Source organism: Littorina saxatilis, linkage group LG1, assembly GCF_037325665.1.
Source record: "Littorina saxatilis isolate snail1 linkage group LG1, US_GU_Lsax_2.0, whole genome shotgun sequence".
In the NCBI taxonomy this organism is placed as follows: domain Eukaryota; kingdom Metazoa; phylum Mollusca; class Gastropoda; order Littorinimorpha; family Littorinidae; genus Littorina; species Littorina saxatilis.
In genome coordinates this window covers 39398886-39424783 of record NC_090245.1, presented here as the reverse complement: position 1 = coordinate 39424783, position 25898 = coordinate 39398886, and the positions used below count along the sequence as shown (strand labels likewise).

Sequence of the window (25898 nt, the reverse complement as noted above, 5' to 3'; positions counted from 1 at the left end):
GATGTTCCCGTTCGGTGAGCGTTCAAATGGAAGTATGCTTGTACTGTATTTAGACGCTCGGGGAGCTCTGTGATGGTTTACGGGAGGCTTTAAGAACGTACCAAACCTGGTTACTGTTGTGTCCTCTTTTTGTTTAAATATGGAGATATAGGGGAGAGTTACTGATTGCGTACCTGTTATCCATATCGTACCACCCCCATTCCCGCGAAATGACGAATGCCTGAAGCCCCTGCTGAAGTGTGGGGAGAGCCCCGTAGGAAAGAAGCATTCTTCCGGTGTCAACATGGCAGCTAGCGAGAAAACCACCAGCAAGAACGAAAAATTCACTTTTTTCGCATATTGATGTTATTTTCGTAGTGACAAATTTGTGTGACTATGCAAAGACTACACCACTGAGCAAATTAACTTGACTATTCATTAATACCTTGTTGAGTGTAGGCTGCATTTGGATCAAAACATTGGCATTTGCTTTACATGTGGAAGGCTAGATCTACTTATTGTCCAGCCTACCGAAGTCACGCATATCGTACCAGCCAGAGTCTTGATATAGTACCGGTGGTACGATAACAATGACTTCTGGTACGATATGCAGGATGACACAACCTCCTATTAATTGCCAAATGATCCATTTAGGAGTACTTATTAAGAAGTCTGAAGCCTGAAGTTGTTTAAGAAAAATGCTTTCCCCCTCGAACTGGACATCAGAGGACATGAAAAAATGTCTGGCAGCCATTGCAAACGGAATGGGCTTCAGCGCTGCTTCAAGAGTTATTGATATTGTACCACAAAGTCACTAATATCGTACCCCCAGTACGTTATAAGTGACTGACAGGTACGCATTACAGAACTGGTCTTGTAATTCGTACCATTTGGATGATTTTTTAAAATCCGTACTGAAACCAAGTTTGCGTTTTTTTCATTGAAAACAATATACGGAACGTTGAAGGCACAGGAGATGAGTGTTTATGGACAATTTGAAGTGCCTAGCATAAAATGGTTGCGTTATAGAGCTGTTTGTCCTTAAGTGGTACGATATCAGTAACTCTCCCCTAATTCAGCTTCAGATGTAGTTCAAATCAGTGAAGCATGATTATCCTTGGGCATTTGTTATCACAGTGGATACTTTTAATACGGCTTTCCTTATTCCGACTATTTTTGGACAGGGTCTGGTGTTACCTATCGTTTCTTCCTGCATATAATTGAAATCCAGCTTCTGGCACCTGATTTTTTCGCTTGATTTTTACTAACTGTGTAATGCGATAATTCCATCCAATTATTTGAACTTTCTCTTGTATATGATTTAGTCATGTTTTTCAGCTCAGCATAATGAATACCCCAAACTTTCAGCTTCAGACGTTGCAAAACGTTTCCCAAGGGAGGCTCGAATAGATTGTTGGAACATTTTAGCAGATTTTCTTGTAACTCTGTTACTTTGCCACTTGCAACTCTGCAACTCGGTCCCTTTAATGCCACTTGCTACTCTAATATGCAACTCTGTTACTTTGCCACTTGCTACTGTGAAATGCACATCTCTGCTGTTTGCAGGTGTGTTTACCTGCGGCCCGGCCTCAGTGAAGGCGGTGAGGAAGGGGGAGCTGTACTACGGCTTCCACTCCAAGTTCCTCTTCTCGGAGGCCCACGGGGAGCGGGTACACTGGCTGGTGGACGCGGACGGCAACATGACGGCCTTCCGGGTGGAGAAACGGGTGGTGGGCAGACAGATCTCCACCAAGGCCGCTGGCACCATCTCCCGGCTGGACATTACTGACCTGTACAAGCCACCCGAAGGTGAAGACTGATTTGTTTTAATTTTTATCAGAGTCTCATTTGTCTTGCTGTGCGGTCTAACAGTATAGACGTGTGATGGACAAGAAGAAAAAGCAGAAGTCTTACAAAAGATATGGTATTGTTATTGTGATGACTTTACATCATTCTTCTCTGTGCAGCAATGGGGGGGGGGGGGGGGAGGGGGGGAGGGTGAGTAGGGGTGGTGGGGGTAGACAGGCGATTGGTTCCTTTCCGTTTGATGTGGTTTTGATTTGAAAGAACTGCATGTTACGTATGTAACTGTTTTTCTTTAATCAGTGATGCCCTAAAAGTGTTTAGCTTTCTTAAAAGTCGGGCCTATGCCTTCGACTAATCATGAATCTCAGACCTCCGCTCCTGCAGCTGTAGACGCGTTATTCAAGTTGACCTTCTTTGTAAAATAGAAGCAAAACGCAAGCTCGAAATCAAGCAGTTTACTAAAGCAGAAAGATGGAGAAACAAACAAACATAACAAACCAACGAACATAGCATTCTTTAAAAACAAAACCCACACGGATACACTTGCAAAAGGCAAACAAATTGAGTGGGAGGGGGGGGGGGTGGTGTGGGGTGGGGTGGGGTGGAGTGGAGTGGAATGGGCCTGGAGTCAGTGAAAATGGACACATTTTTCTCAATGACCGGGTTTCTCTTCCCATGCCTATATATAGAAATCAACTATCTCCAAAACTTGACAGCAAACTTACAAGTGATCCTTAGACAGGAGCAAAGTAATGACAATGACAAATACTATTTTTAGAGTGCATGTATCCAGGGTTAATCATGCATGGTTTAATTAAGTATGCACGTCAGAACCTTCAGGACTAACCCACAAATATCCACAAACATCATCACCATCATCATCATTATTTCGACTTTCAGGTAGTCAAGAGGAAGCTGACATCTTGAAATCGGCCGCCCGGCTGTGTTTCCGCGCCATGCCGCGGCAGATCGTCAACGGCACTGAGGACATGGAGTTCACCTTCCAAGGTGAAGGTCACAAGTCCGGGGACATTAACGTGACCTTGAAGATGAAGAACGACAGCGGGGAGGCCAGGACGGTGGACGTGTACCTCTGCTTCATCTCGGCCTACAACACGGGCGTTCCTGCGTCTGACCTGAAGGACCACTCTGAGTGTCAAGTCATTGACCCACATGCAGGTAAGTTCATAAATAAATAAGTAAATTGGGTTAAACAAGTTTTTTTTAAATTCAATTTACATGATACAACAATAAAAGGGAACACAAAAGGGACACAAACGAACGCTTATATTACGTGCCAAAGAGACATGAAAAATTAACATGACAATCATGATGTACAAAACTGATAATGTATGTAACACTCAACTAAACTCAAATAATTAATTAATCAGTAAAGAAAAGAAATCATAACAAGTATGGTTGAAGAACAGTAATACAATACAATTTACCTCTATAAAGGTGTATACATCAGAATTACCAGGTAAGGTATGGGACACAAAGAGAGCTACAAATGTGCTTAAAGATTCATCCCATCGATAGACAAGAACCCGGAGTAAAAATGTGAATGAAAAGGTCCAGCAGGTAGAGGATACATATCGTACTTTATGTAATTGCATAGCACTGGTGGTTGTCACAATAGCCTAAACCGCGATGATTAAACCTGAAGCTACTTTTATAAAGGGCGGGGATATAGCTCAGTTGGTAGCGCGCTGGATTTGTATTCAGTTGGCCGCTGTCAGCGTGAGTTCGATCCCAGGTTCGGCGGAAATTTATTTCACAGAGTCAACTTTGTGTGCAGACTCTCTTCGGTGTCCGAACCTCCCCCCGTGTACACTACATTGGGTGTGCACGTTAAAGATCCCACGATTGACAAAAGGGTCTTTCCTGGCAAAAATTGCTTAGGCACAGTTAATAATTGTCTACCTATACCCGTGTGACTTGGAATAATAGGCCGTGAAAGGTAAATATGCGCCGAAATGGCTGCAATCTACTGGCCGTATAAAATTTCATCTCACACGGCATCACTGCAGAGCGCCTAGAACTGTACCCACGGAATATGCGCAATATAAGACTCATTGATTGATTGATTGATTAAATCAAGCCACGTCTTACTTGTACAACAGCATAATAAGTTTGCCCCCCCCTCACACACACACACACACACACACACACACACACACACATATACAAACAAACACAAAACAAAACATCAGGACCACGTCCATGTCACATTAGTATTCCTTACGCACGCTCTCTATACCTCCTGACACTGACGTCACTTGCAGAGTGTGACGTCAAGATGTCATTGAAGTGCGCGGATTACATCAACAACAAGGACACAGATTCGCACGTCAACGTGTACGTCATCGCCACGGCACGGGAGACGCACCAGCGCTTCGCTACGAGGGACACCATGTGGATCGAGAAACCTCACCTGGAGGTCAAGGTCAGTTCACTTGATGCTCCTAGATCCTATTCTTTATATAAATCGGTTGTGGTTTCATGATGGTCTTGGTGCATGTGCGCATCTGGGTGTATGTATCCGTTGTAGGTATTGTCTATTGCATACCAAGGAGAATAAGTTTCAGCCGATATTCATGCTGATTGATGTCGTGATGCGAAAGCTTATTCATTCATAGCCTCATGCTACCCCAGCCTACTTTTTACCACACGGGTTTTTATATGAACACACAGACGGAGGGACGGACCAGCCTTTCTCAGCCATTCCAAGTCGTCCTGAAGGTAGTCAACACGCTGGGTGTCCCTCTCACTAACGGCGTCTTCAACGTGGAAGGTCCAGGAATTCAGCGAGTTATGGGCATCAAACTCAAGTAAGACTTCAGTGTGTGTGAGATTGTGCATGAGAAGGGACGGGGTTGGGTTGAAGGGGGGGTGGGGTGGGGTGGGGGTGGGGGGGGGGTATTGAGAGATGAGTGAAGTTATGAGTAGGGACGGGGTGGAGATGGGAAGCGTTGAGGGGGAGGGGGTTATGAATTTATGAGGGATACTGTTAGTTAAGACGCTACGTGTGCCTCTCACTCACGGAGTCTTCAACTTTGAAGGACTGGGCACTTAGCGAGGTATGGGCGTCACACATTGCCTGTGTGGGACACGATTGGAAGGACAGGTGTGTGTCTGTATGGGAGACGGGAGTGCAGGACTGAGGTGCACGAACCGAAAGTGGGTGCCACCCAACCGGGAGATAACAAACCGCGGGGTCTGATTCGTGGAAATCACAACAAATATAAATGTCATCCAATCCAACACCGCTGCTGGCTCCCGACCGGTTGGTAACTTTCTCGTGCACCTCAGCCAAGAAGAAAAAGTAATGGAGTCTAGTAGGTGGTCAAAATGCCAGGCGTCTCTCTCACTTAACGGGTCTTCAATGTTGGCGGATCGGGCATCCAGCGAGTTGTGGGCGCGATATGTTGGCGGATCGGGCATCCAGCGAGTTGTGGGCGCGATATGTTGGCGGATCGGGCATCCAGCGAGTTGTGGGCGCGATATGTTGGCGGATCGGGCATCCAGCGAGTTGTGGGCGCGATATGTTGGCGGATCGGGCATCCAGCGAGTTGTGGGCGCGATATGTTGGCGGATCGGGCATCCAGCGAGTTGTGGGCGCGATAAACAAGTGGTTTTTTTTAGCATGTGAGATTGTAATTGGAATTGGGGTAGAGTTGGAGTGGGGGAGAATGAGGGGTTGGGGTGAGGTGTGTGCATGTTGCAGGTAGAGAAGTGAAGATATGGGTCAACACGCTACGAGTTTCTCACACTAATGCACAATTTTGGACGAAAAGTCTAAAGCTATGTTTTCATATAGCGGCGCGACGGCGGTGGCGGCAGCGACGAAAAGGCTGGCGGCAGGCGAATATTAGTGTTCGTGTTTCCATTAAAAGCAGTGCAGCAGGCGGATTTTTTTCTTTTTGGCTTGACTTCTGATGGTGATTCGGTCAAGAACTCTCACAACAAGGCAATATTTACGGTCACATATATTTGAAGCTACTTATGTTGGTGAGAAATTGTAAAGACGAGAAATGAAATGAAAAATCCACAAAAAGCTCAAAAAGCAGAACGCACCCGGTGCCTTTGACAACATTTGAAAGAATCCTTGATGGACGATGTGCAGCTCAGGGCACACATGTATATAACGAAAAAAACGTCAAAATAGATTATAAACCTGGTTGTGAGGGGTCTTCGAATATTTGGAATGACTAAACCACGCCCACTTTGGGCGCGATTACTGCGCGGCAACAATTTTTTTTCGCTCTCTAGAGCGCAACGAATCTTGCCGCCGAACCGTCGCGCGACATGTCGCTGCGTTTTGCCGCTGCCGCTATATGAAAACATAGCTTAAATTGTGTTATCTTTATGCAGCAACTTGAAACAGTTTGCCGGCAGGAAAAAAACCATGTGTAACGACTTCATATCTGTACAGGAAGCCGATAGGTCCAGGCGAGGAATGCCGGGAAACCGTGACGTTGAAAGCTAGACGTTCGGGGCGCCAGGAAATCGTGGCCAACTACTACTGTCGTCAGATCTGTGACGTAGCCAGCGCTGCTGAACTCGACATCACTGACGACAGCAAGGACAGCAAGAACTGAGATGGTGTCATTATGCAGGTCAAATTGACGACCGCATGGTCTGAGATGACGTCATGAAGTAGATCGAACTGACGACAGTAAGACGGAATAGACGTCATGGAGTAGGTCGCACTGACGAAACTTGGAACTCGGATGACATCATTCATCTTAAACTTGTATGAAGTCATTTTACTGGTAATATTTTTGATAATGGACTTTACCCATGTGCGAAGCGGTTGGGCAGATTATTGTTTAGCTTATGACAGTGTTTGATTGTCGCTTTTTGAAAGCGGTATGACTAGCTTTAAGCATCCTACTTATCGAGTCTAAGGTGATTGACTTTTATTTCACAACAGGTATTTTATTCCATTTAACTTTCACGAACAGAACTGGTAGATCTAAAAGATAAAACAACTTTCGATGGAAAAAAAGCTGCATTGTTAGAATTCCGCCCATCAGACTTCGGTTTTTAAGTTGAAGTAAAAAAAAAAAAAAAAGTCTTTAGTTTATTACTTGCAGTTAGTCGTGTTTATCAGCATGTCGGACGTCCGACTTTTGGAATTTTGCAAAAATTCCCACTCGATTTGATGATGAAGCATCACAAAATATTTGCTTCTTTTCTGACATGTGCCCTATTTTTTTGGTACTAAAATTTGTCTTTGCTTTCTATATTTGAACAAAATGAAATATTTTAGAACGAAAAATCATGTATATTATTGCTCAAAACGTCTGGCTTATTTGTCTAAATGTCTAATATTTGCCTGTCGTGGTTTGCTTATTTTTTTTATTCCATAATATTGTGTCTCCGTTCCAACCATATGATAATCATCCTTTCCCTTTTGTTTTTACACATTTCGAGACATTTTGTGTTTGTGTATATTTGATGGTGCTATAATCTGCATAGAGATCTCTATCTCTCTGTCTCTGAACATTTGGATAGATTTCAATGTCTTAACGTGTTATTATTTTAATTTATGTTTGAAGTTGCTAAGAATATTTTTTCATGAGATATTAAACATCATAGCACCAATATAAGTTACTAGATGAATACCCGCTTCGCCGGGTACGGCTTCGCCGGGAAGAAGTAGAGCCGAATACCCGGCTTCGCCGGGGACCCGGCTTTGCCGGGTGTACGACGGCTTCGCCGGCGCACCGTACGAAGGAAAGGAGATAAACGTGCAAAACACTGGAGAAGATGAGGAAGAGTTACTGGGAATGGATGTACAGAAAAACCAAAATCGGTTCAGCGCTGCGCGCTGAGAGCACGCACGTGTTCAAAATTTTCCACGATTGTGTCCGGGGTCTACCTAAATATGCCCACCAAATTTGAAGCAGATCCATCGAGAACTTTGGCCGTGAATCGTGAACACACAGACAGACACACACACACACACACAAGCCGTATATAGATATAGATGCATCCTCCTTTTTCTTTAAGTATGGTTATTTGTATGTACTTCGATAGTGTTGTATGCAATAACTATGAAGCAAGTCCACGGTTGATCACAAACAGATGTGTTTAATACTCACGTAATGTTTAAACTGTTGTGCCATGAAAAAACAAAACGGAACATGTAATGGTTTTATTTGCTATTTGAACTGATGAATTAAACATAAAGCATAATGGTAAGAATATGCACTGGAACTGTAAAACAAATCCTTCTGCTCCTTTTCTCTTTAAACGTAACAAAGCACATGTTACATAATCAGCAGTGCAAATGTCATGATTGTATTTTTGTACTTAATTCGTCTGTGGTTTCATATACAATCAGCTCATGTTTTGCTGTAATTTTGGAGTTGAGAACTGTGAGTAAAATCTCAAGCTTATATTTGTTTTTCTTACGTAATCAAACACAATGTCTTGACCGAACGGAAGACAGAAGGAATTTTCTCTATCGTCGATAATACTAGACTTCCATGGGTTTGTTTTCGTTTGAAAATTCCTTGCTGTTATGATATAATTTTCGTCCGCAAAAAACACGTCTTCTCGCGCTGCGTTCAAGACGGAAAAGGAAGTTGGGAGGTTTAACTCCCTTGAATTATCGTAGGTTTGACTTTCTACAGAAAAGTGACCAAATTATCTTTTCCGATTGTCTTACGGAGGTCTCAGCTGAACCAGGTCATAACCAAATTTAAGTAAAGGCTTAAATTGTTATATCTTTGACAGTGTTAATTGACGTTCATGTTTGTGTATTGCAATTTAGTTTTTTTCTGTCTGTTATTTGCGACGTTTCAAAACGTGTTTTTGTAACGAACGTACTATCATATTTGTAATAAATATCTCCCAGAATTGTTTTGTTCATTTTGTAATTGGTATCGTCTAACAATAATTAAAGAATGTTGTTATGACAGCTGATAGCACGCGCCCTCGTGTGTGTGTGTGTGTGTGTGTGTGTGTGTGTGTGTGTGTGTGTGTGTGTGTGTGCGTGAGTGCGTGCGTGCGTGCGTGCGAGCGTGCGTGCGTGCGTGCGTGTATGTATGTGTGTGTGTGTGCGCGTGTGTGTGCGTGCGTGCGTGCGTGTGTGTGTGTGTATGTGCGTGCGTGCGTGCGTACGTGTGTGTGTGTGTGTGTGTGTGTGTGTGTGTGTGTGTGTGTTTGTGGATCGTTACACCTCGGGCATGTTTTGTATACTAAAGAAAGTACACAAGCTTCAAATAGCACTCTTTCCATCGAGATTCCCGATCCTTGTGTATGAAGCAGCAATATGTAATCTTCAAGCCGGTCAAATTAAGAAAGTTGTATCTTTGAATATAACACTTTCGACCTACATCACCTTGCATCCAATGGTTTACTACTATACAACGGACCGACCAAACCTGCATCGCGTAAATCTCATGACACCAATCGGCTGAATTGATCGGATGTGACGTCATAGATGTCAATCATAGTGTAAGCCGGGACAGGCAGCAATGTCGGAGAGATAGCTTTGTGACCTCAGTCCCGGAGAAGAATGGATGAAATAGGTGAGATAAGGGAGGATTATTATCACAGATATTGATCTAAGTGTTGCTGTGCGTTCTGTTTGGCGATTAGTGAAGGGTTTGTAGCGGGGGCTACTTTGCCGGGCAAGAAACTGCCCCTGAACATTATTTTGTGTGGAATGTTTTCAACGGGATAAGAAGATGCTTCGCTATTATGAACACAAATATTTATCTCTAATGGCTTCAATTTCACTGTTAAAACTACTTATTTGGTTAGGCACCTGTCAGAGTGCTGAAGCAGAAAGGGAGTTTTGTTGACTGATCTGATGACTTCGAACCTCTCACTCTCTGTGTTAACGCTGGAAAACCGGCTTTGCACTCTTCGCATGTTTTGATATATGCAATAAAACATAGGCATTGCCTCTTATTCAGAAAGTCGGGAAATGAGAATAAATGTTCAAGCGTATGAAATTAAACAGCGGAAGAAAGAAAGAAAGAAAGAGAAAGAAAGAAAAGAGAGGGGAACAGAGTAAAAGCTGTTTAGAAAGGAACAGTAGGCTATTAGTGCCAAATAGGCTGACTTACACTTTCGTCTTTAGCTGCCACATGTACCGTATATGGTATAATTATCATCATGTGACTGTCAAAAAGATGTCGTCTTTTCATATCCATCATGTCCCCTACAAATCGCATACCGTCCTCACTACAAATAGCATTCTCACGCTCTTGCATTTCTCTGCGCCATGAAGAACTGGAACGGTCGTCAGGGGAGATAAGCGGTTATGCTGAATTACTCGGCTAGCCAATTGCCTCCCTTCGATCCGCCATGATTGTAATCTGACTTTTCGGCCGCAGTCCTCATAGGAGATGCAACGATCCTTAATTTCGCGGAACTCTTGCTCCGGTCGACACTTACGTGTACGGAGAATGCCCTCTCGAGGCTGCGGCGTAGCAAAAGTTCATCTGATGAGGTTAGTGACGATACGGGCGTGACGAACCAGAACAATAGGTGTCTTGGGGATTGTGGCGATGGTAATAGAGTAGTGATAGTCTCTGTGTTGTCAAATCCACTGGGTCATCGCGGGTTGTTGTTTTGTTTTCAATTGCTCGTTTGGTTGTTCTTGCGCCAGTAAAAACAAAACAAAATTAAACTAAACAGAACAGAAGACTCCTTTGAAACTATTTTTTATTTTTTTATTTTTTTGTGTATCTGTGTAGTGACTGCAAAACGACTGACCGACCGGCTCGTTGAACAACTAAGTCTCCATGACAAACTAGACAAAAAGAGAAATGATCTCTGTGTAGAGTGTGAATGAAAAGTGTTGGATTCATTGTCTAACAATAGCAACATTCGACGCCAGAACACAGACAGACAGACAGACATGGACACTGGCACACACACAGACACACTAAGACAGACAGACAGACAGACAGACAGACACACACACACACACACACACACACACACACACAGACGCACATACACTGCGACAGACACTGCGACAGACACTGCGACAGACACATACACAGATACACATACACAGACACACTTTACTTGTTAACACACACACACACACACACACACACAGACACACACACACACACACACACACACACACACACACACACACACACACACACACACACACACACACAAACACACACACACACACACACACACACACACACACACACACACACACGCACACACACACACACACACAGCGCGAGACGAAAAAATGAAACAACAACAACGCCAGGTGATATTAAGTTTACTCTGACCCTTTTGGTCAGTGGTCACACACGTTCCACAAAATCCTGCCATTGTCAGACAAATCACACACTAAATCATTAATCCCGGCGATCGTTCCTTCGTGATAAATATACTATATAAAAATGTTATAGTTGAACGTTAAAATCAGGATTGTATACCGTGTCATTGACTATACAATATAAGAAACTGATAGATTAGTCGAAGTCGGGGAGAAAACACAATTATTTTGTTATCGTTGTGTATTAACCTTGCATTTAAGCATATTGCATCAAGTGTAAGATACAGCTTTGGAATGTTAAACGATCTCAACTTGATTGGTGTATAAAAGTAACAAAATAACTATCACAAAATTGAAGGTTAATGTACACATAAGGATTTAAACTACGCGTTTACCATTGTATAACAACACTGATTAACTTTATGTCATTAACAAATTTCAAGATAGGACATTGGTCCAACGCGAAGTTTAGCCTGAAAAGACTTGCTGTATTGGTAATTATTCCCATTGTGAAAAGCATCACATCAAACACTAACTCATGAAAACAAACTAAAGGGACGAAAGAGTTTTTATGAACGTAAGCAATAATATCTAATCAAAAAGGCAAAAACACGAGACGAAACCAAATTCGGGATGAGTATACCAGATTGTGTACGTTATGTTAAAGGCACAGTAAGCCTCCCGTAAACCATCACAGATACTGTCAGGCTTTTACACACAGTACAAACACCCTTCCATTTGAACGCTCACCAAACGGGAACATCCTAGGTGCCCTACGTAAAGAGCAAGCAATTTTCAAAGAATTAATTTTGAGGATTGTGTCAGAGACAATCGGACCGTTGTGCGTTTTGGCGCTAGACCTAACGTTTAAAATCTAAATAATAAATTGACAGCTTGTTACACAAACATTCTTAAATCATAAAAGAATTCTTTTTTCATCAAGACAAGATCAGTACAATTCGAAGTTTTGAAAGCTTGAAAAAAGAAAAGCTCGGAAGCAGGGTCACGCAAGGTCGTGGTTCTCGTAGCAGACGACGGTTTATACCTGTCGCCAGTTCCTCTGAACAGTCAAAAGCCATCGCTAGAGTTCTTGTGAACCACAGCCGTTTGTTTCGTGCATAGTCAGAGGTACTTAATAACGTGCTATTGCAGATAAGCTCACAGCGAGTCGCATTCAAATTACTAACTGACGACTACATTGTGTAAACCACGCAAACATAAATTCTTTGAAAATTGCTCTCTAGGATGTTCCCGTTTGGTGAGCGTTCAAATGGAAGGGTGTTTGTACTGTGTGTAAAAGCTTGACAGTATCTGTGATGGTTTACGGGAGGCTTACTGTGCCTTTAAAGAAAATAAGTACATCCAAGAATACGTACTGTCCAGCAGTTAACTTAAAAAGAGTTATATTGTTATATATATACATTTTGGGGGTAAGAAAACGTACACATATTAAAAATGAAATCCTTACCAAATACTCGAGCATTCTCATTAGTAAGTTCTTTCACATTATTTCTTTATGCTTAAGTGATACGTACACCCTCATTTTTCCTTTGGTGCCTTTGGCGCAGCAAAACAATTCTTGTTCAAAGTTCCATCACATTTTTTAGATGTTTTGTTTGGTATCATAAGATAGTCTTACGTTTTTCATAAATATATTGTCCTCAGTGTTTCATTTTTTTCTTCGTTGTTGTTTGACAAGTGATGCCGAGGACAGATTTTGTCATCTTTAAGGAAGTATACCACTATGTATACATTCCTTTGTTACTTGATAACAACTTTTCAAAGAGATCAGTGCAATGATTAAAGCATTTTTCTAGGACTAGTTACTTCACACTCTTTATTTAAGCATCATTTGTATTAAATTATCCGTATTTGTTTTGATGTTAATATATCACCCACAAAAACCCCCCTGAATTGCGTTATGTTTCAATTACTGCTGCACAGTGCCAGTGCATGTTCGTTTCAACTTGGATGTGAATGTCAAATTTAATGTTAAATATGCAACTCTCTCGGATTGTCAGTTCTTTGTTGTGATCCCTCCAATCAGACCTCCCTCAGCTGGATTCATCTCACCTCGATCTCTCCCTTTCTCTCTGTTCCAGTCTACCTCCAAGCGCCAAAAGCTTAGCCAGTGCTCCTCAACGTCATCCGTTGTTCTCGTCTCGCATGGCGTAGTAACGGGTGCCCTCGCTAGCCTCGGTGGGATCCAGGACGGACCTATACAGGTAGCACTCCACTCCGTAAGGAGAGCGAGTGTTGAACGCAAACGACAAACATCCTTCAATCCTCATACAGAGCCGCGAGCAGACGCGACGATCGGATGCGGAGACTTTACCCAAAAGATCTTCATCCCCTTCTGTAACAGTGGGCAGACGCCCGCGGGCGACCATGCGATAGTACGCCACCGCCTTGCCGCTGTCGACCCATTTGTGTTTGCGCATGACCGTCTGCCAGGCCACGCTTCCGGTGAGGCAGTGAAGGCCAAGGACGTCGCATTTAACGGCCTTGACCTGGACGTCGATGGGTTCCGCGAGAACTCGCGGGGTGTAGTCTGTGATGCACTGCTTTTGCTCGCCGTCGACTTCTTGCGTCTCAAGGGTTACTGTAAACAAGCAGAGCAGACGAAAGGTAAAGTTACACAATGATAACGATCTGTGTTTTGTTTTTGGACAGCAAACGGCAAAAAAAGACCAGACCTGAACTCTCAACTTTCGAAGATCAAGTGCATAATGTGTATTTATTGAATGTAACCAAAACAATATAAATCCAAGCATGAAGTAGGCAATGCAACTGTAATATAAGACCGATACTTTTGCCGACGAGAAACGAAGTCATTGCATTCAGTGCCAGGTCCGAGACATATAGTCCAGTTGTAATTATTCCGATTAGGACAACAGAAAGTCAGGCCATTAAGTGAAGTCATATACCCTGATGAAATGGTAGAATAATCATTTGAGAAAATAAAAAACAACGAAATAACGAAGTCAAATCACAAAATAAAATTAAAAACTAGCAACTAAACTTGTGAAATACTCTATCACAAATTCCAAAATAACGGAATCGAATTAATCGAGACAGAAAAGCAAACATAATGAATGACCCCACAGAGAATCCAGACACATGTACACTTACCTTCAGGCTTCAGGTTCCAGGAATCGGGAAGGCAGTTGGCAGGAAGATTTCTGACGTCGTCACGGGTGAGAACTGCGTCGAAGAACTGGAAGCAAGAGTAGCGGCCCCTGAAGCCCGGATCAGCGTCACCTTGACCTTTGCCCAGTCTCATAGCCCCTGATGTGGGCAACTGGATCCCGTTCGGGAAATCGTCATCCAAATCTTCCACCATTTCGCCATCATGATAAATCTGTGTACAAAAGATAAAGTGAGGGTAAGTTTGAAGTTTTAAAAATTCAAAGAAAACGTCTGTGTGTTCTTTCGGCCATTGTTTGGAACCTTTAAGCTCATTTGTGGTGACCAACAGTTAATTTGAAGATCAGTATTGGAAATTCCAGAATATTCTCGTAATCGAAAAATTCTTTCGTATAACATTTTTGAAAAGGAAGCAAACCTTTCGCGAATAAAGTTGCATTTGAAGAACAGTACTTGAATTTCAAGAATGCTGTTTTACCCGTAAAGCCTTTTTTTTTGGGGGGGGGGGGGGGGGGATACCTTTCTCTAAAATGAAGTTTAACTCTCCTGCATACTTTACGAATTTGAATTGAACATATATGATCGGGTATGTCTATATAACAATATGTGCGTGTGGACATGAATACAACAATTGCGGACTTAAATGAGGACTTCGATTTTTGATGTAACGAGATGTTAGGCCAAACAGAGGAACATTAAAACAGAACGAGAGAGAGAGAGAGAGAGAGAGAGAGAGAGAGAGAGAGAGAGAGAGAGAGAGAGAGAGAGAGAGAGGAGAGGGAGGGAGGGAGGGAGGGAGGGAGGGAGGGAGGGAGGGAGAGAGAGAGAGAGAGAGAGAGAGAGAGAGAGAGAGAGAGAGGGAGGGGGAGGGAGGGAGGGAGGGAGGGAGAGAGAGAGAGAGAGAGAGAGAGAGAGAGAGAGAGAGAGAGAGAGAGAGAGAGAGAGAGAGAGACTTCCTGGTGCGTGCAGATTCACTACGCGAACAAGCAGGCGCACTGTATCCGTTTTAGCATATTTATCGCAGTTTTCCTCGGACACAATCTGCTGTTTTTTCTCTTGCTACAAAATGCAGCGCCCCTAATGCCAAACAGATGAATAATTAACCAAAACACGATCAACTCCTTCAGCATTCAAATACACCTCTGATTCACAACACTTAATCACTCCATAATCAAATCAATAAATCGATATCTTGCCAAATCTCCCCGAACAGCAATGGTGACGCTGACATGTTTGACGAAGCAGAAACAGTTTCTCTCCATTAGAACTGCAATGCAGATTGCTCTTAATGATACAAGTTTTGCTGTGTAAGCGATAGTGTACAGGGGAACCCCCCCCCCCACCCCCTATTTTAAGACCTCCAACATTGTTAGAAAACCAGGTCTTAAAAAGGAGGGGGTCTTAACAGCGGGGGTAAATTTACAGAGGTAAGTAACAGAAAGTCTGAGAAAACAAGGCAATAAAAGGGAGTGAGCCTTGAATTTTGGGGTTTTAAAAGGGGGGTCCTACTGTAAACTTTCACAGATGTGTCCGGGCTTTAAATATATATGATAACAGCAGCCTTCATCGTGGACACAGGCCAAACATATTCGTTAGAACGCAAAGGATGATTGCTCTTAACAATACCAATGTAAGCGATAACGTAAACCTCGATCCACATATCAGCCCAGGCTTTTACATAAGATAAAAGCATCTTTTCACACGTCCACAGACCAAAGTGTAAAATGAGATTTTTGTTTTCGTTGTTGGATTGTTTTTTTAAGCGACAAGCATGTCAACCTGTTTGAGTAATTTATCACACAGAAAATGCCCAGTTTGAACAGAATGCAGTCACGCTATTGATTATTAGTATGTGTCCAAGTGGAAGGATGCTCTTTGACATCGGTTACAGCCTTCGACATTTTTTTTGTTTTAAATCCCAACACTGCACAGGAAAAAGCCAGGTTGTTGATTTTTGGAATGTGTAGAAGTGAAGACATGGCTTAATGCCATTCAGAAGCCTGGGCCTTAGATGCACGAGCAAGTTACCAACCGGTCGGGAGCCAGCCGCGGTGTTGGGATTGGTTAGAATTGAGATTTGTTGTGATTTGAACGGAAAAAACCCCGCGGTTTTTTCTTACCCGTTTGGGTGGCACCCACTTTTGCTTCGTGCACCTCGGCCCTGGACAATTGTATGATGATGAGCCGGACTGTTTACACGGGAATGACTGTCATTAAGCAGAGAATAAATCAGCTTGTGGTTGGGACTCCTTTGTGTCGTCGAATCGACTTCTCTTGGCGTGGACGATAAATTATGCAACAGGTAAATACAAAAAGCAAAACGTAAAAACAAAAAGGACAACAGAGTAAAGCGACTAAGCTTCATATTGCTGTTCATGTGTTTGTCTACTTGAATTACAATGAAACTATTGTACCCTTTTTGCTTGTTTGCTGCGATCGGGTTATTATTGTGTGTAGATTGGCCTTTACGAATTCTTCACAGACACCTTCTTCCCACTGTAAACGATCACGTGAGCCACCACATATTCGTTAAAGGCACACTCCTTCCCGTGTAAACTGTTCGACTGGCAATCACAGATCTGGCCAGGCTTTTGCATGGAATAAGACCATCCCTCCACTTCAATCAATCAATCAATGAGGCTTATATCGCGCATATTCCGTGGGTACAGTTCTAGGCGCTCTGCAGTGATGCCGTGTGAGATGAAATTTTATACGGCCAGTAATTGCAGCCATTTCGGCGCATATTTACCTTTCACGGCCTATTATTCCAAGTCACACGGGTATAGGTAGACAATTATTAACTGTGCCTAAGCAATTTTGCCAGGAAAGACCCTTTTGTCAATCGTGGGATCTTTAACGTGCACACCCAATGTAGTGTACACGGGGGGGGGGGGGGGGGGGGGGGGGGGGGGGGGGGGAAGTTCGGACACCGAAGAGAGTCTGCACACAAAGTTGACTCTGAAATAAATTTCCGCCAAACCTGGGATCGAACTCACGCTGACAGCGGCCAACTGAATACAAATCCAGCGCGCTACCAACTGAGCTATATCCCCGCCCCGACATACCAACAGTCAACATGGGATAAGACCATCCCTCCACTTGGTCACATACCACCAGTCAACAACATGGGATAAGACCATCCCTCCACTTGGTCACATACCACCAGTCAACAACATGGGATAAGACCATCCCTCCACTTGGTCACATACCACCAGTCAACAACATGGAATAAGACCATCCCTCCACTTGGTCACATACCAAAACCCCGACTTCTTCCTGTGATGAAGACAGTGTCTAAAAAGCAACAAGCTTCTTTCGGAAATTAATTTCTAAAACAGAATCCGATGTGCCTCGACAGCACCCAGGCTATTTCTTTTTGGTATGTAACCAAGTGGTGGGGTGATCTTATCCCATGTAAAAAAAATAAAAAAATAAATAAAATGCCTCAACTGTTTACACGGGAAGGAGTGTGTCTTTTAGGCCTTTGACCCGGGATAAGAGCATCATTCCACCTTGATACATACCACAAATCAACATCCTGGCTTCTTTAGTGCAGATTTGGGATTTTGCTGAACATAGTTTCTGGCTGAAACACAAGCCAGTCTGATACTTTAAGTGAGAGACACATCCCCACGCTGTACAGAACATCCCCACGCTGTACAGAACATCCCCACGCTGTACAGAAAGTAGTCAGGCTGTTGGATTTTTGTATGTGTATTTTAGGGTGCCGGTAACCAACGTAAAAGTCTGGAAGGAAGATAAATACCAGCCATTGGAAATGTAATATTTCTGCTGTCAAAGAAAGGTGTCGACTTGCCTCATGCCAAAAAGCCTGCTCTGCCAGAAATGTGAAGGTCATTTTCGTGAAATAATAATCGCTACGGAATCAATATATTCTGGAACACAGATGGAATGCAATGCTCACAACTTTTTCTACGAAGTTGTGTCTTCATTCCTTAGACAACTATACCGCTCATCGATCAAATAAACGCGATCAAAAGTCATATGCAATACTGGTCACATAAAATAACCCACTTGAGCACGACACAGAGAAAACCTGACGTACGAATTTCACGTGCTATTGCTGTTTAGCAGACAATTGAGCTAATCTGGCACACAGGCTGCGCTATCAACGGTCTGAAACTTTAATCTGGCGCTGGCAGCTTTTCTATTAGATTTGCCGGTACAAAAGCAGTTGGGGGCTATCTGATAATTTTTCCATTGCACAGATCATTGGTCTGTTGGAGCTCAAGCGAACGTGACTGATACTTGCTGGATAGTGTTCCATTAACACAGTTTGCTGCACTCATCCAGATAAGCGTTACCTATTTAAATAAGAAAGGTCAAATGACCATACATGAAGAAGAAATAGAGGAAGAAGCAGAAGAAGAAGAATTAAGGGAAAGAAGGAGGTAGAGAGAGAGAGAGAGAGGTAGAGAGAGAGAGAGAGAGAGAGAGAGAGAGAGAGAGAGAGAGAGAGAGAGAGAGAGAGAGAGAGAAAGAGAGAGAGAGACATACACACGCACACACACGCACACACACACACACACACACACACACACACACACATACACATACATACACACTCACACACACACACACAAACACGTACACACACGCACGTACGTACGCACGGACACACGCACGCACGCACGCCCGCCCGCCCGCAAGCACACACAGACACAGACACAGACACACACAGACACACACAGACACACACAGACACACACACACACACCCACACACACACACAGAAACAGACACACAGACTCACACACACACACCCACACACACATACATACACACACACACACACACACATACACACACACACACACACACACACACACACACACACACACACACACACACACACATTCACACACAAGCGAGACATTAAAACTCTTACCTGAATTTTACCCGTGGCGAACTCTCGAATAAGCACCACATGGTTCCATGTCTGAGCGCTGAGAAGGGCAGGGATGGCTGTCATACCCACAGAGACCCCGTACTCATCCCAGAAGGACACGAAGAAGAGGCCTTGCATGACGGACAGGCGGATGACGTTTCCCGTGGGACACTTGTAGCTTAGCAACGTGCCCTGCGTGTTGGCCCCTGCAGGGTAGATGTAGAAGGACAGTGACAGATCCTGGAAATAAGATAACTATTTTGCTTCAGTACAGATCCTCATTGCTAGCTAATGTTTATGTCTTGATATTACAACTGAATTAGCTTTTTTTTTTAAACAAAGGACATTGACAGAAAGGTCCTGGAATTAAGCTTGAGTACAGATCCTCAATGCCGGTTATTGTTTTATATACCACTAGATGAATACCCGCTTTGCCGGGTACGGCTTCGCCGGGAAGAAGTCGAGCCGAATACCCGGCTGCGCCGGGGACACGCCGGCTTTGCCGGCGCACCGCACGAAGGAAGGGAGATAAACGCGCAAAACACTGGAGAAGAGTAAAAATAGTATAACGGGAATATGGATTAAGCGTTGTCGACAGTGACCTTCTAAAAATAGAAACAGGAATATGGATTGACGCCACACGAAGGAAGGGAGATAAACGCTGAAAACACTGGAGAAGATAAGGAAGAGTTACTGGGAATGGATCCAGAGAAAAACTAAAATCGGTTCAGCGCTGCGCGCTGAGAGCACGTGTTGAAATATCTCATCGAGCAGGTTGTGTCCGGGGTGTAGCTGAATATGGCCACCAAATTTCAAACAGATCCATCGAGAACCTTGGGCGTGCATCGCGGACACACACACACACTCACACACCCACACATACATACACACATACACACACACACACACACACATACGTTCCTTTCCGCCAAACTGGGTTCCTCACATCACACAACGGATAGTGCGTTTGTAGTGCACTTGCACTACAACGGCACTGGGCGCAGTGCCTTTGTAGTGCACTTGCACTACAACGGCACTGGGTGCAGTACTCGCTCCGGGATCGACGAATTTTACACTAAAAAAGGCACAAAATTTGACCTATTTCGTCGCCTATAGGGGACGGAAAGAATGTCATTTTGAACATGGTTATGACATTCTTTCCGTCAAAAAAAAAAGTTTTTATTTTTTTATTTTTTTTTTACGGAAAGAATGTCATTTTGAACATGGTTATGACATTCTTTCCGTCAAAAAAGACGTTTTTATTTTTTTTATTTTTTTTATTTTCACTCTTTGTCATGCTTAAAAAAAGTGGGTCCCTGATTGAGGAACCCAGTTTTCAAAAGAACCCAGTTTTTACTGAGTGTTAACTAGCCGTGAACCCGGTTTGATGGATAGGAACGTACACACACACACACACACACACAGACAGACACAAGTCGTATATATATATAGATATATAGACTAGATGATTACCCGCTTCGCCGGGTACCGGCTTCGCCGGGAAGAAGTAGAGCCGAATACCAGGCTGCGCCTGGGACCCGGCTCTGCCGGGTGTACGCCGGCTTCGCCGGCGCACGAAGGAAAGGAGATAAACGCGCAAAACACTGGAGACCTTCTAAAAATAGTAACGTGCAGTGACCTTCTAAAAATAGTAACGTAGTAACGGGAATATGGATTGACGCCACACGGAGGAAGGGAGATAATCGCGGCTGAAAACACTGGAGAAGATAAGGAAGAGTTACTGGTAGTGGATCCCGACAACAACAAACAAAACAAAAAAACAAAAAACAAAATCGGTTCAGCGCGCACAGCGCTGCGCGCTGAGAGCACGTGTTGAAATATCTCATCGATGAGGTTGTGTCCGGGGTGTAGCTGAATACGGTGTCCAAATTTGAAAAAGATCCACCGAGAACTTTGGCCGTGCATCGCGAACAGACAGACAGACAGACAGACAGACAGACAGACACTAGTCGTATATATATATATATATATAGATGGTGTTAACATTGAATTAAGTTTTGTTCAAACCAAGGACATTGACAGACAGGCCCTGAAAGAAGATAAGCACTGGATGGTAGCTTCTGCCTACAACATTGAATGAAAGTTTGTCGCAGATCTACAGGGAAATCCATCTTCCATCCAGTGCCTGAATTAGGATTGTGAATTTGAGTCAAAGCATTTATGGGCAGGTATATGACAAACAGTAAGTGCATGACAACGTACGTCAGAAATTATGCAAAAAGACATATCTTTAAGCGGCCATGGAAAAGAAATTGAGCAGACGTACAAACAATAACTATTTTTATCCCTGACAAGACAATTGATAAAGATTTCAAATATTATTCAACTTAATACAAACACCCAACATACATAACATACATGATATATACGCCTTGGCAGAGAAATCAACCTAGCCTGACACACAATTAACTTGCATCATATAATACGATGCGTATGGTGCGGGTATGGATGTGTGTGCTTTGGGTCATATGGGTATTGATGTGTAAATTGTATGTGTTTCGAGAGTGTCATTTTATGTGATGTTATTTGTGTATACGAGACCCCAAAACATTCTAATCGTCCTACGCTCAGATAATAAAGTTGTGCTGAATTGAATTGAATTGAATTGAATTGAATTGAATTGAATTGAATTACCTGAAAATTGACCTCCCCACCAAAGTGAAAGTCGACAAACGCCCCTGGACTGCCCAAGGTGATGGCGTTGTAAGGGAGCCCGGGGTATCCCTGCTTGAAAAGGAAGCACTGTGTGGCCTCGGGCAGGTGCCCGTCATGACCTTGCATGACCTCATGGTGGACTGTCGTGTTGCCCAGTGGCCACAGGTAGTTGGGGATGCGACCCCCTCCCCCTGGCCCTCCAAGCGCCCCCTCCACGCTTGCTGAAGAACAGGAATTTGATATTTTGATGTCATGGACATTTGATACTTGGCGATTTTAATGTTTTTGTGCTTGAGACTAAGTTAAATCTTTTTCCACGAGAAATGCTCTCTTAAATACGATTGACAATTAATGATGTAACATTATTTTATATTTCTATCCATACCAGGTAAGGTTGTTAAATATAAACACTATTTCATAATACAAAATAATCCATTTTGGCCTTCTCCTGAAAGGCTGTCTAAAACGAGTTACGCCAAAATTCCATGACGACGTCCATTTGAAATTTGTATATTTTGCCGAAGCTTTATCAAATGACAGATTTGAAACAGGTGAGACTACTAACGTTCCAAAACCAATGTTAAAAACAGACTAGTTACCGTAGGTTATCAAATGGAACATTTAAGAAACTGAAATGCGGAACATTAACAGGCACATCCTATTGTTTGTCAAGGTATTGTATTTTATCAAACGTTCCATTAATTTTTATGATCTTATCTTGATTGTTTAGCCAAATAAACAACAATGATATTAATAAGTTTTTTTCTAACTTTCTTTGAGGCAGAAGATTCAACCTCTAAGACCTCCACAATCGAATCGGTCAGTCCAGGCAAAACCTTTAATGAGCGCATTTAAATTAAGTCATCGAAAAAACATTTATCTTTTACACGAGGGTTCAACCGGCTTCGAGGGTTGAGTTGCAAGATGGCTGAAATTGTTAAATCTTTCCACCACACCAAGGACAGTCACCCAAGTGCACATAACTAATCAGAATAAAGGCTCCTCCTCTGATCTACCATTGGCGGTAAGGTAAAGGGGAGCCATCCTGAACTCAGGTAAAATGAGTTCCTTCCCTTCGGGTCTCATTTATGAGCGATAGCGTGGACCGATGATTATCAGAATGAAGGGGAGCGAGATGTTAGAGATGAAAGCTACTATCGAGACAGCCTTATGAGGGCGGTGCCCACTCCTCTCCCTTGCTACCATTGCCTTCTCCGGCCCTGAATAGGGTCAGATATCCGGCCATTTCCAGCTGGGTGGACTCGAGAGCGCGCGGAAAAATAGGTTAACTTGTGTTCGCCCAGGATGGGGTTCGAACCCACGACCTCGTGAGAGGCAAGCGCTCTAACCACTGTGCCACTCCGGTGACATTGACGACACTTCCTTAAACTGCAGGTCAGTGTTGGGAAGAAGCAAAGGTTTCTGCTGACAGTGAAGAGAGATCGTGAAACACACACAAAACTGTTGACAGCGCGCACAGTATGCTGGAATAACGGGCAGACAGTAACACACACACACACACACACACACACACACACACACACACACACACACACACACACACACACACACACTCACTCACACACACACACACACATACACACACTCACACTCACTCACTCACTCACTCACTCACACTCACACACACACACACACATACACACATACACACACACACACACACACACACACACACACACACACACACACACACACACACACACACACACGTGGGGTGGGGGTGGGGGGAGGGGTGGGGACAGTATCGACATTGATAGTTAATGAACAACAAAGCATAACAGTTCGTAGAAAACATTCGCAGTGTATTTTGGGTACCGAAAACAACTTGAAGCGGTTCATTTAAAGGTAACGACAGTCTAACAAACTTTAATCGAGTGGGTAATGCAATAATAGTGTGCATATTTTAATCCAAACAGTTCGGCGAACATCATCATTAGTGTGTACATCATCATTTACTTGTGTGCTAAGTATTTTAAAATTCATGTATGTGTATTAAAAACTGTGTACATTGTACTAATTTATTTCGATGTATATCATTATTTGACTTGAAATTATGTGGGTTAAAACTTTGTAAAGTATGTTTTGATGTGTATTATTTTTTTTATTTGGAATTGTGTACAGAATAATTTATTTATGTCTGTTTTTTTGTGAGGCGCTTAAAACATTTTTAGGATTAGCGCCATATAAATATCCTCATTATTATCATTATTAGATTGTCCATCTGCAAGCAGCATTCTTGGCATTTTAAAGACGCTTCCCTCTGCAGAGTACAGTATAATTATGCAGAGCCACAACGCCTGACCAAGAAAAAAATAACAGGAGCTTTATATAGCGATCAGTCAACTAGCACAGTTATGCCACTGCCAAATGTGTTCGTGATGTTACTAAAGTAGGCCCTATGGTGTGTTTTTTTAGCCCTAACTTTCGAAAATGCTGACAGTAAAGAAACCGATTTGTATAGTCATTGTAGTGTAATCTGTTTAAGTAGAAGAATTGTTGAATAAGAAATGTCTCTTGTGAAATAAGTACACTTTAAACATATTTTTTTGAAAGCTTAAGTCATTCTTTCTGAATCTAAAAAAACTAAAGCGAAACTTTTGACGAATTTGTCCTGTGATTGTCTGGGTGAGTATAAAGATCTCTCTTGGTTTTTTTATCATCATTGTTTTCCTTCTGTTTAAAATCCGGGTTGGGAAAACATCCAGAGCTGTGAAGATACTCTGATGAAACATAGTTTGCTTGTACGCGTTAATTTATATATATTTAACACATGGCTGCAATTTGCCCCAGCACTCTTGGAGCACGGGATGCATGGCACAGATGCCTCTTTGTATCATTCACCAAAAGCAGGTTTTATTGCCTGAAAATGTCTTCACGTTTGGATAGAGAATGACTGTTTTAATGGTTTGAAACCAATAGCGTCATGTTGCAAAATACAACCGCACGTGTAAATAATACTCGTTTACAATCAAGAGCTTGTCCGTGCTAAACGCGGACAAGTGAGAACTAGAACACAATAAGGGGAAAAAGAAAGAACGAAAGAAAGAAAGAAAGAAAAAAGAAATTAGGGCAAGTCCAAGTCAAAACTAGGAGGTTTTGAATCTGTTAACAGTAGTTCTGAGAAACAAAAAGTAATGCAAAATGTGGTTGTATACAATTCTCAACAGGCTACCTATCAGTGGGGAGATTAATAAAGAAATCAAAAAAAGAATAATAAAAAAAGCACACTTCTTTGATACTTCATTCAAGATTTATTTTGAAACCAGCCAGATTGTTGCATATAACAACGAAACACAAAAATGAGGCGAAAGCCCTGCATATCATGTTAAGAATGTGGTATGTAGATTTTCTATTGTCAAGACGATCTCATTCGCTAAACTCCAAGCCAAGAATCACAAACGGAGAATAAAAGCTTGAAAAACACGTTGGTTTCGTGTCCCCTATAAACAATGCAGACCGGTATAAGTAAGTCATATTGGTGTGTGTAAACAATTGACCTGAATGGATACAGTGTACAAGAAGCGTGGAAGGCTTTTCTTTCCTTTCACAGGGAAGGTGTATATTCATAACACATACTTGTCATCGGCTAGAATGTAAGGAATCGGACAGAATGAAACTATGTTAGAAAATTATCAAAATTTCAGTAAATAATTGTTAATACCCCTCTCCCAAATTCCACTCCCTCTTACCTTAACAGCGATTACCGAACCCCCCCCCCCCCCTCCCCCATTCTGCTCTCTCTTACCTTTACAGAGAACACAGACGAAGCAGAACACAAGCCTTAGCATCTTCCTCCCAGGTGTGACCACAAATACAGGTGTGACAAATACCGCAAATGTTTCCCTTGATTCGTCTTTTATACGGGATCCCCCGAAAATCGATAAGGGGGCCAGCGTCGAGGGCCCGAAATCTTCCCTGAGCCCCTGGAACTTGACATCTCAGCTGCCATCTTATCTCTCGCGGACTCCAAGATTTTGCTGGCAGTGACGTCTAGTGCTTGAAAAGAAGAGAAGAAAGACAAAGGCTATACAGTTCTGACATCAGAAGAACGAAAGAAAGACACAGAGAGAAACCAGTTCTGCGGAC

The 25898-nt window shown here is 42.9% G+C and overlaps 2 protein-coding genes across 8 annotated transcripts in view; one reads left to right on the top strand and one right to left on the bottom strand.

Moving 5' to 3' along the window:
* Positions 1 to 8721, top strand: part of LOC138969152 (hemocyte protein-glutamine gamma-glutamyltransferase-like) — a 55539-nt gene extending 46818 nt beyond the window's left edge. For all 7 annotated transcript variants that reach the window (XM_070341877.1, XM_070341885.1, XM_070341901.1 and 4 more), the window contains exons 10-14: positions 1546 to 1788; positions 2686 to 2964; positions 4071 to 4231; positions 4480 to 4616; positions 6221 to 8721. In XM_070341877.1, the coding sequence (XP_070197978.1) occupies positions 1546 to 1788; positions 2686 to 2964; positions 4071 to 4231; positions 4480 to 4616; positions 6221 to 6386 (986 nt within the window). In that variant the 3' untranslated portion in view covers positions 6387 to 8721. The remainder of the gene's footprint in view (positions 1 to 1545; positions 1789 to 2685; positions 2965 to 4070; positions 4232 to 4479; positions 4617 to 6220) is intronic.
* A 2322-nt stretch (positions 8722 to 11043) lies between these two features.
* LOC138950476 (uncharacterized) lies at positions 11044 to 22835 on the bottom strand. The gene is made up of 5 exons (XM_070322205.1): positions 22808 to 22835; positions 21771 to 22012; positions 19116 to 19355; positions 14192 to 14420; positions 11044 to 13661 (listed from the first exon to the last, which is right to left on the bottom strand). Exons 1-5 carry the CDS (start codon positions 22833 to 22835, stop codon positions 13204 to 13206), a joined length of 1197 nt encoding a protein of 398 aa, XP_070178306.1. The 3' UTR covers positions 11044 to 13203.
* Between the last annotated feature and the right edge of the window lie 3063 nt (positions 22836 to 25898).

Excerpts from the sequence above, each read along its gene's own strand:
- LOC138950476 (XM_070322205.1), bottom strand. The coding sequence starts at position 22,835 with ATGGCTCCCCTTTACCTTACCGCCAATG. Across the intron at positions 19,356-21,770 it reads GTGGGGAGGTCAATTTTCAG|GATCTGTCACTGTCCTTCTA; the intron begins GTAATTCAATTC and ends TCTTATTTCCAG. Across the intron at positions 14,421-19,115 it reads TCGCCACGGGTAAAATTCAG|ATTTATCATGATGGCGAAAT; the intron begins GTAAGAGTTTTA and ends TTTTGTACACAG.